At 40.6% G+C, this 11,537-nt stretch overlaps 2 protein-coding genes across 2 annotated transcripts in view; both read left to right on the top strand.

The window, feature by feature from the left end:
- Positions 1–1,246, top strand: part of gid4 (GID complex subunit 4 homolog) — a 5,801-nt gene extending 4,555 nt beyond the window's left edge. The window contains exon 6 of the mRNA XM_054758963.1: positions 271–1,246. Within this exon, the coding sequence (XP_054614938.1) occupies positions 271–334 (64 nt within the window). The 3' untranslated portion in view covers positions 335–1,246. The remainder of the gene's footprint in view (positions 1–270) is intronic.
- Positions 1,247–5,979: 4,733 nt separating this feature from the next.
- noxo1a (NADPH oxidase organizer 1a) lies at positions 5,980–10,394 on the top strand. Its single transcript, XM_054758945.1, has 8 exons — positions 5,980–6,124; positions 6,199–6,279; positions 6,356–6,419; positions 6,491–6,674; positions 7,378–7,571; positions 7,647–7,760; positions 7,848–7,965; positions 9,386–10,394. Exons 1-8 carry the CDS (start codon positions 6,059–6,061, stop codon positions 10,137–10,139), a joined length of 1,575 nt encoding a protein of 524 aa, XP_054614920.1. The 5' UTR covers positions 5,980–6,058; the 3' UTR covers positions 10,140–10,394.
- Positions 10,395–11,537: the final 1,143 nt, after the last annotated feature.

Here is an 11,537-nt window from a genome sequence, read left to right as displayed (position 1 = left end):
AGACAGTATGTCATGTTTACATTGTCTCAAAATGGTCCCACAGCAAACTCTTGCGACTTCTATTCCTACAGCAGCCTATTTAGGCAGTAAACTAGTGGGGCCTGACTTAATGTTGCCGGTGGGGAAATCCATTATGTCACCACTGTTTTTAACATTGTATGAAGTAACTACATGTGAAAACGGTGTTGACAATCCATAATCAGCATGGCCATCACTTTTAGTAACCTACCTGTCATCACATATGTATCAAGGCTCTCTGTGTCTTTTCAGGTACCAATCACTCAGCTTAAGCCACATCCAAGAGCACAGTATGCCTATTTATGAATTTCGCTGAAGAAAAACGACACTCAAGCGTGTTTGTCAAGGAGGAGACGGCACATGTTGTCCTGGTCTTCAAAAAAAGATGGAGAGCCACTATCTGTCCGGACTGGAGCCGCCTCGGTATCCCCACCGTCGCTCCTGAGGAGGACTCTGAGTAGAAGGCGAGTGGACAGGATGAAGTAAACGTCTCACAGTGGTTGAAGACATGTCTACCTGAACACTCTTTTTAATTTGTCTTTCATTTAATTTGCCTGATTTTATTTTCATTATGTACTCACCTTTTCTCCCAGAATTAGACACCAAACAACAATTTAGCCTTAAGTTGAGAACTATTACTTATCTTTTTACATACACATTCATTTGTGTAGCATTTTAAATCCAAATCATGTACAATGATGCCTGAACGCGTCCTTGATGATTAATAACCTTTTATTTGTTTCCAAATTACAGCAAACATTGCTTCAGGTGGGCGTTTTCCCTCCTTTTGCAAGCCTAATCTCTGTCACAACAAGTCAAAGGATTGATAAAGCATGTTGAAACAAGGAAAGAAGGCTTTTTTATTTTTATTGTGAGTACAATTACGATGAGGACTCCCAATATGTGACGTCACATTCCTGGTGTGTCACTGGTGTTTTTGTGTAGGGGGTGTTGGCACATCCGTGATGGGTGTGCACAGAAACCACACGCGCATTATGAAGGTGGCGTGCGTGCGTGCGTGTGTAAAATGCAATTTTAATCATGAGTAAGAAGTCAGTTTTTCGAGAGCTGCATTCAAACAAAATGTTTTCCCCCCCTTTGGGGGGGGGGGGCGGAGAGGACAATTTAAAAAAACTGAAGGTGGGGGGAAAAAATACTTTTAAATCTTCTTGATGGCTTAAGTGAAACCCATAGTGTGTGTGTCAGTCATAACTGACATGAAAGTGAACAATGCAAAAAAAATAAATAAATCGCATTTTCTCAAAAATGTTGGGAGTCAACTATTTATTGTGTGAGGAGAAATACAAATGAAACGTTTGCGTTCCATCTTCCTTCACTCTTCAATTTACTGACCTGTCAGTAGATCGCAGTGACCACCAGATGTCAGCAACACACTTAAATGACATGTAACGTCATTTAATGATTAATAACAGATATAGAAAGTTCTCATTGTGGGGTTCAATATTCGGTACTATTTCGTTGAATTAATATTGATGGTGAACATTGACCTTAGGCCATTACCCTGAAGGTAATGATCAATCACCATTAAACTAATCAACTGAGTGACTAAGATCCTACTGCAGTATTTGGCCACCAAGTTTAAAGACTATTACACACATGGAAAAGCTATGTTATGATTCATTTTGGACCTTGCTACCACTGAACTTTGACCTTACGCCAGGGGTGTCCAAACTTTTTCCACCGAGGGTCACATTCTGAAAAATGAAAGGACGCAAGGACCACTTTGATATTTTGTACACCAACACATAGGGATATGGTAAGATACGTAATGTAGCTCAAGAAGTTTTTTCCATAATAATGTGAGTTTATTCTTCTTTTAGTCTTCTAAAATTGCGACTTTTGTTCTTCATTCGATTATAACTTTTTTTGTTAATATTTTGGCTTTATTCCTGTAAAATTACAGCTCTTTTTTCCATTTTCGGTGTTTTTAAAAATTTTTATTTGACAACTATTTAATTTCAGCGTCCTTGTAAATTTTCTTGTAATCGTAACTTAATATCTTTTTAAAAATATATATTTTTTAATTTAAACTTTGTTACTAAAATTGTATTTTTTTTCTCATTTTACAAGTTTATTCTCATAAAAAAAAAAATTCTCATTAGGAAACTATTTTTTTCTGTTAATATTTTGACTTTACTCAGGTAAAACTTCTGCTCTTTTCCATTTCTGCTTTTAATTTTTTTTTTGTCCAAATATCACAACTTTCTTCTTGTATATTTCCTTCTCCTAATATTTTGACTTTATTCCCATGTTATAAATTTTCCCCAACCTAAGTTTCCAAAATGTACAACTTTCATTGTTTTTGACTTTTAAAAAAAAAAAGTTTTTTTCTATTAAAATAACATTTCTTGACATCCTCATACTATTAATTATGCTTGTCAAATTATGGCTTTTTTCTTTGCTAGATTTACAACTCTTCTCTTAAATTAATATTTTGACTTTCCCATTTTTGCTTTCTTGTTAAATTACATTTTTAGACTGTTCTGCGTGCTGATTAAATCACAACCGTGGGCCGCACTTCGGACCCCCCTGCCTTAGGACCATCAGTTGTTTAGATATGACTGTGTAGCAACTGTGGAAAATAAAGTAGTTGGGTTTTTTTTTTTAGCCTGATTACTGGTCAAATTTGCAGTAATAATACATACTTTAAATAATTGATTTTTTAAAATGAAAATCTCAAGTGCTCCAGGAAAGAAACTAATAAGATACAAACATGCGAATACAAATTGCTTTGGGGTTTTTAACATGTTTGACATTTCGATGACTTTTTCTGCTTTAACCTGTATAAAGTTCCAAAGCCAATCACCGCTAAATTTCAAATACTTTCTTGTGTGGTTTTGCCGGTGTAAAGCCGTGAAAAGTGAACAGGCTTGGCAGCCAATAAACACTTTTTTTTTTCCCCCAAAGCAAAGGAAACGTGAGCATACGTGCCGCTGCTATGGAAACAGACAGAAAAGAGCAGAGGATTTCATGTCGCTTCAATGAATCATTAAAGGAAGTGAAACAATGTGCAACAACAACAATGAGGAAAAAATTTTCCCTGAACAGAGAGGAATGGCGCAGCAGGTGTGACTCAAGAATACGCACGGCACGCGCAGCACAAGGGTGCAGCGTATGCCTCGTGCTGACCACTGATTTTGTTTCCGATCCGATAGGAGTAAAATTCAGGCTGCTATCGGCCATACCGATACTTGGTGCAAATTCACCTAATTTGCCTGGTCAATAAAAAGTAGTGTATTCATTTACAGTATTCCAGGCGCCCTACAGTCGCATAACTTCTGCCTTCATTCAGCATGTATGATCGCTAGCAGCTGGCGGTCATACAACAGGAAACAAAGGAAAGCCATCAACATGGAAGTGAAAATGAACATCGTGAAAAAGCTCAGAGAGAAGACACGGCCGACCGCTTGACGGTCGCAACCGTCATTAACCATAAAGATGATTGTATGCTAATGAAAGCTCGAGAGGTCATGGATTCCTTACACTGTTCCAAGGAGATCTGGAAGGAGAAGAGGTGTTTATCCTTCCAGACCAGCCTGGGACACTATTTGAAGAAGGTAGAAAGGCCTGCAAGACAACCACCGTTTCATTTAATTCTTGTATTTCATCTTTTATTCCTCTATTTTATATGCCCTTTATGTGTTTTGTGTACAGTGTGAGTGACTTAAAAGTTAATTCAGATCAAATTTAGGTAAAAGTTCCGACTTCCACTAAAACTCAACTGACATCACAGCCTAGGAACGGAACTTGTTCGTAACCCGAGGACCACCTGTGGTTTATTTTGAATGCCACACAACTCGGTTTGAGAGGGGGCAGACAAGAAAAACAGAAAAAGAGACAAAAACTGACAGAAGACAGCAACACCACCAAGTCGGAGAACCTGGAGAGAGATGGGGAGGAGAGACCAAACTGCAGTAACAAAAGACAATAACATCAACTGTGACACCCGCTGGGTGCTGGCTGGAGAACCCGTGCATAGACGGAAAGAGGATAGAGAGCAAAAAGCCATAGAACAAGACAACAACGGCAGCAACAGCGTAGCTGCTACTTTGTTTAGATGACTTTAAGAGGGGACGGATTGAGAAAACATGATAAAAAGCAGCAACAGAAGGCAACGTTTTGGTTTCAGCTTAATTTAGGAGGGGACATCCAGCGAGAATGGCTAACAAAAGGCTGTAACGGAAGACTACAACAAAATCACCTGCTAGTGATTGGCATAGCTCGGTTTAAGACGGAGCAGACAGAGAAAACGGTGAGCAATTAAAAATGAAACTTCATCAGCCTGGGAAACCTCACTCTATTCACTTTCCATCACGCTATGTTGGACATAGATACTATTTGTGTGGGCTCACTTGTTTATTTTCTACTGCGTATCCTGTTCAGGGTCATGGGTGAGCTGGGGCCCATCCCAGCTGACTTTATGGGTGACTCACAGAGAGTCTCCAATTCGCCTAACATGCTTGTTTTGCGACTACCAAGGATTATTTATAGCAGAATATTGTAATCCTTATGCCAGCTACCCATTCAACCACGTGGAAATAAAATTACACTTCTGGCTCCAAGGAAGATGTTCCACTGGTCTTTCACAACAGATCGCGTGCCAGTTGTGTTTGGCCAAGTTCGCCCACGATCCAAAGAAGACTGGGTCAAAGTTAATTAGTAGAAGCTGACAGTAGATGTTCTACTATTTTGAGTCTTATTTTAAAAAGACATCAAAAAACCCTCCAAGCCTGGCTGGCTAGTCACGGTGAAAGGACACAGCTCATTATCCACCTATGTTTCTTTCATCCGTTATTACTTTTATTATTATTTCATATTATTTACGCTTACAAGAACCTTGACTCCAATTTTACCACATTTTTATATTGCACTGTGAAATTAAACTAAACAAATAGTGCAAGAAGAAATGAAGGAATAGACAATTTTGTACACGTTCACAAACAAATGTATTTATTTGTGTAAATTATTTTATTGTTAAATTATTTAGAATGTCTTAGTTCATGAACAAATTTTAAATCCTGCAAACAAATTGTTGGAGAGAAAATGAAGTAAAAAAACAACAACTTATTTTATGAAATATATGTCATGTATTTATTAGTCCTATTGTTATGATTTATTAGTTAATTAAAATAAAGTCTTCCGTCTTCTGCAAAATTTACTTTGCAAACTATGATTGTGCAAGAAGAAATGACAGACTTTTTTTTTTAATTAAAATGTTTTTTTTTATTTTATTTAAATAATTTATTTTATTTTAAATAATTTTAAATAATTTTTTTTAAACATAAGTAGGAAGGAAAGGCCTCTTATGTACAGACTTATGCACAATGAAATGTATTTATTTATTCGAATCTTTCATTGTTTTTGTATTTAGCGTCTTAGTTTATTTAAATGTTTTTTTCTACAAGAAAATTTTACATTACAAGAACAAAGTGAAGGAAAAACATTTAATGTACAGATTCAAGCACAGATACATGGATTTATTTTTAGACTTTTTTTTTTTTTTACAACAAACACACTTCTTTATTTTCCTAAAATACTACAAAATTAACTTATTTTTGGCAAAAAAGAAAATCATGCAATCTATGCATTATTATTGAATATGTTTCTGATCATGGGATCATTTGTATTTTGCTATTCTACAATAAAATGAATTTTGCAAACTACTGTGTGAACACTGATGCAAAGAATAAAAGCGGGTATGTTCACTTTTTCTGCTTCTTATGCTAAAAGTAAGAACGCAGCCTCTGCGGGTGCATTTTTTTTCTCCAGAAATAATTACCATATTTGTGACGTTCAACGCCTATTTACACGGCAATGCTGGACTTCCCCGAAAGTAACAAATGCGGTCCTATTGCCAAGACGTCACGAGGCCACACCTTTGCAGGTGGAAGGCACCTGTGCAGGTGGAAGGTATAAATGCACCACACAGAGCATCTGTGCACTAGTGGAAGCTGACTGATTGGTTGTGTTCTTACAATATTTGTTGCTCTGGGACTAGTTTTTTGGACTTTTGTTTGCCATGGAGCCGCAGAGGTACCCCGTCAGCATCCGCGTACTGGGAGTGATGCAGAAGGACAAGAAAAAAGTAGGGATTGTGTGCATTTTCCACAGGTGATATCCTCAAACTGGGAGTTAAATGTGCACTGTTTCCTCCTTCAGATGTTCATGACCTCTGTGCTTTGGTCCGACGACAATGACATCGTAATTTACAGGACGGTGGAGGACTTCAAGAAAATGCATGTAAGTGTAAAAACACTTTTTTATCATGTCAACTCACAGTGCTTTATTTAAAAAAAAACATGTTTTTCTTTTATAGAAGCAGCTAAAGAGAGCATTCCCACCCACCAAAAAAACGGAGAGGACCGTGCCCAAATTTCAAGGTATTCCACTTATCTCTTATTCTGCGTTATCTCTCAAGATGCTAACTTGTGTGTTTGTTTTTTTTAATTAGTGGCAAAGAAGGCAAAAGCAAGCCAGAGGACTGGCTCAGAGAAAGGCCTCAACTACCTGAAGCCCTTGCAGACATACTGCGATAAACTGCTGAGGTCCGACGCGCAGGTCAACCAGTCGGTGCACTTGATCCAGTTTCTCCACCCCAAAGATGAAGAATTGCAGCCCGACTACTCAAGGAATGGGTATGTTTGCTTTAGCTGACAAAAGAATGCTGAGGCTCGAGGCCAGGTGATTTAAAAAAAAAAAAAGTGCGCACTCATTCCACCACTGCATATTCTCAAAGAATTTTTTGAGATTGTGCAAGAAAAAATTAAGGTAGAACATATTTATACACAGATTCATGTAGAAATAAATATATTTGTTCTTTTTTTTTTAAATGATAGTTAATATTTGGTTGTTTTTTGTACTGGGGAAGGAAAAAATTATGTGTGCATAAATACATTATTCATTTTAGTGTTTTTAAAAATGACTTACTTGTATTTATTTTAAATAGTTCACTAAAATATGTGCCAATGTACTACAAAATAAACTTAAGAAGAAATGAAGAAAATATATTTTAAAATGGATGTTATTTAGTATGCATTATTATCTACTCCGAAAAATAGGATATATGATTGAAAAGGGTGCCTTTTAAAGGGTGCCTTTTAAAGGGTGCCTTTTAAGGCCCTTCACTTGAAAAATCCAGCACATTTTAAAAACTACATTTTCAATTTAATTAACTTCCAAGAAATCCAAGCACCCATGGAAGCATGTGTGTGTTGGTCATTGTTGAGCAACAGGCAGCGTGTTTAGCTGCTCATTATTGACAATAGCCAGATGATTGCATAACGTTGCCTGAGGCCTACGGTACGGTACTTAGCTCAAGTCTGTGTCTCTCCTCCTCAGCGTCGTCATCATGGCCCCCGAAGAAGACGCCCCTCGGAGCAAAGTCCAAAACCAGGGAGGCGGCAGCGTGACCCAGCCCTTTGCCACTGAGACGTACAGGTGCGTGGCCCCCTTTGAGACCAAGGACACCAAGAACAAGCCGTTCAAGGTGGCGCCGGATGAGAAAGTGGACGTGCTCATCAAGGACAAAGCGGGTGAGGGCACAAGCTTTGGGGCAAGAACACACTAACTGGGGATAGTGTTCAGTTCTGATGTCTTCTGTGCTTCAGGCTGGTGGCTTGTGGAGAATGAAGACAAGTGCTTGGCTTGGTTTCCTGCGCCGTACCTGGAGAGGCTGGATGATGAGCCAGAAGACGACTGTGTCGATGGACTTCCTGAAAGAGGTAGGCCTCTTAATGGACACCTTGCTCATTCACATGTTCTCTTGGTTGAGCTGTCTCATTTAATGGCTCTCATTGTGTCCTCCTCAGGAATGTTGTACGCTGTCACCAAGAGCTACCAAGCCACCAACGACGACGAAATGACAGTGAGCCTTGGTGCTGTGGTGGAGGTCCTGCAGAAGTCTGAAAATGGCTGGTGGCTCATCAGGTATTACAAACTTCCATCCGACAATGACTCGCTACCAATGGCACTTTGACTGTTTTGGGAACATAACGGTAACTGATCTAGTCCTCGAAAAGGTACAAACACTTACCTCGGAGACCCTACTTTGAGGGGTTGGGGTGAACTCCTATCATTGTGCCTCGGAGTAGGGCTAACAATGGAGAGTGGTGGCCTCATATTTACTGCTGTTGTAACTTTGACACTTGACTTGTACGGCTTGGGAACATACCTGTACCTTTTTGACCCCGGTAAAGGTTACTTTGGACACGTATAATTGGTCCTACTAAGGACATTAGTGTGGCTTGTACTTTTGAGGGGTAAAGGTGGACTCCTTCCCTCCCTTGGGAGTACAATGACCTGTACAGTACATGGGGTGTGCACTCAAAACGACCATCTCGGAAAACTTGACACTCAGACAGTTTGTGAACATACCTGGAGGTTTTTTTGGTCCTGGAAATGGTACAGACACTTCCAATTGAGTTCTATAATTGGTCCTACAGGGTACATGGTACAACAGCCAGTAAATGGAGTCTTTGACTTTTTGTACACTTCTGAGATTGGGAACATGGGAGTCCCTTTTTGATCCTGGAAAAGGTACAGTTTCTTCAAAGTCGAATCATTAGAGGGTTATAATACATTAATTAGTGTAGGATTAGGGTTGGGGGTACAATGATTTGTCATTGGGGTGTATCCTCAAAGGTACTGTTTCTGTACCCGTGACTTTTCCAACTTGGGAACATACTTGGCTATGGAAAAGGTACAAACTGTTATCTTAAGAGTCCAGTAATTCGTTACCAGGTACGTTCATGTAAAATATACCTTCAGGGACAGAGACTGAGACTATCATTGTCCTTTTAGGAGTAAGAACAGATGGTGATGGGATGGCACCTTCAGAAGTACTTTTGATCCCTTCCTCTTTACTTTTCCAATTTGGGAAGATACTTAAATCCAGTTTGTCCCTGGAAGAGTTACTAAGACTTAGTTTGGAGACTGACATGGTCTTCTATTGTTGTACCCTTTGTGGTACAATGGTTTATAAAATGGGTGTATCCTCAGTGCTTTTTGAGAACATACAGTGCCTGTCCCTTTTCGGTCCTGGAAAAATCACAGTTCCCTTGGAATACAAGGATTACAGGGCAGGAAGGTTAGGGTAAGGGGTTAGGATTGTATTTTAGGGTGTGGTACCCTCAAACATACTGCTTTTATACCCTTGGCCCTTGACTTGGAGTCAAGGAAGTTGGGCACATATTTGTATCTCAATGGTCATGGACAAGGTGCAAACTGCTCTCTTGGAGTCCAGTAATTAGTTTTGAGGTACATGATACCTCGAGGTCTATACCTGCAGGAATATGCCTATTTCTGACCGATCCTTCCAGAGTTTAACCCAGCCATTGGCTTTCCACAGATACAAAGCCAAAGCCGGCTACATCCCCAGCATGTACCTGAAAGCCCAAGGCTCCTCTACTGCACACAAGCAAAGTCGCCCCCAAGAGCCCACCAGCCATTCCCTCCTGTCTCCCAACAGCCTGGCAGTGCAGTCGCAGCAGCTGAGTCGCTCTCAAGAGAACCTTCTGCCTCAGCGGATGCCTGCCAGGCCCACCACACCCAAACCCACCTCACCCAACCGCCTCCAACCAGGGAGCAAGAATTTGTCCAAATCTGTTGAGTCCCTGAACCGACCTCAACCAGCCATTCCAGTTCGGCCCATCATCAAGAAGGCCCCCGTGCCCCCTCCCCCTGTAAAATACATCCCTAAGCCCGTCATCAAGGTGGAGAGCGACATAGATGATGGGCGCCTGAGCCCGGAGGAGGACAGCGATGGAGAATTCACAAGCGACAGTGACTTCAGCAGCGATGACCTTAGCTCCTCCTCGGCCAGCACGCCCATCAGCCTGAGCATGAGCACCGACGACTACCGTCTGCAACACAACCGCACCCCTCCGCCGCCGTCGAGGTACAGCCTCAGTCCAGACAGCGGCTTGGAGGGCAGACTAACGCCAAGTGCCTCTGACTCAAACATCTTTAAGAGTGCCAATGCGGCACCCAGGGTGCCACCCAGGCCGAAGACAAAAGACATCCTCACCCGCTGCACCACTGTCACACGCAAGAACGCAAAGAGGGCTGCGAGCCCAACACCCTCTCCCATACAGAGTCGGTAGACTCTGTGGTTATTAACCACAACCACAAAGTCATCTACTAATTGCTTTGCAGCTAATTATTATTGGAAAATGTATCACTATTCCAGTTTCTTGACTGTATTTTCCATACTGGAAAACCTTTTGTTGTGCCTTATATGCATTTAGACAACTGGAAAAAGAGCTCCTTTATAAGTGCACCCACCATGAGATATTTTTGTTTGTGTGTAAAGAAGGACCTAAATACTTGAATACAAATAAAAGTATGATGGAAAACTGGGCAGTGAACAATACTTGTACAACATATGTTAAGGCAAGGAGGCACACACCACTTCATCACAAGGAGTTGAACTCTGGTTCTACCACATTTCCTCATTCCACATTTCCTCACGCAATGATGAAACTTGCAGGTACTAGTGGCTGAAGTTACCGAACCCAGGAGAGACTACAAAATGCCACCACAATGTACCCCAATCCAAATTGTTTGATACCATTTTCCAGTATAGTCTACACCAGTGGTTCTCAACTGGTTTGGCTGCAGGACCCGACACTACCCCTCAGTGTCAAGTGGTGAATGGACTGTTTTCAACACAGCATGAGCTGCAGCACTGAGACGCTATCTCTTTATGGCGTGCTCTTCTTCAGTTATCTGCAGCTGTGTGTTGGATGGACAGCACGTTAAGTCTCCACTCGCTGTCCGTCCTCTCCCACTCAAGCTTGACAAAGCCGCCCAGGCCAATAGCACTCATTTATAATAAATTTTAAAATGTACAGTAAATCCATGTGATCGGTATCGGCTGATCTGTATCGGCAGCATAAACCCTCATCGGAGCATCACTAGTAATTATATAATTAGTTTTTTTAGTTTGGGTTTTTTTCCCCAGGCAAAGATCTGCGACCCACTGAAAACGGCTTCGTGACCCACTCTTGGGTCCCGACCCACCAGTTGAGAACCACTGGTGTACACCATAGTTGTTCGACAAAACAATCTGTGAGCTTTCCCACTATCGTGCCAGCTGCATAAAATGTGAACAACGACATCAACAACGGTCCCATGATGATTATTATTACCAGTATTACATTTCAAAGAGCAAATTAATATGAACTGAATACAAACAGTTAGTAGTTTGGACCGCAACATATCAGAAATGAGGCGAAAATGTCGATCATTTTTTTCTAGTCAAAGCTGAAGTTTGCCAATATCTTGTTTTGCGTAAAACACAAACATAAAAGGTCTGCTTTCATGGATGAGTAAGGAAGTTAATTAATCAATAAATCAATTCCATGATATTAATTGTTGCAGCTCTAATATTGGTTTTACTGGTATTATCTTCTCTGGCATCGTTTAGTGAACCTATTTGCCAGATCCTACGTCAGCTGCATGGACATGAACCACTGTGCCCCCAATGGTCCCCTTATTAT

This window comes from Dunckerocampus dactyliophorus, chromosome 18 (assembly GCF_027744805.1).
Source record: "Dunckerocampus dactyliophorus isolate RoL2022-P2 chromosome 18, RoL_Ddac_1.1, whole genome shotgun sequence".
Lineage (NCBI taxonomy): Eukaryota > Metazoa > Chordata > Actinopteri > Syngnathiformes > Syngnathidae > Dunckerocampus > Dunckerocampus dactyliophorus.
The sequence above is the reverse complement of the archived record's forward strand: the minus strand, read 5'-3'. Positions and strand labels throughout refer to the sequence as shown.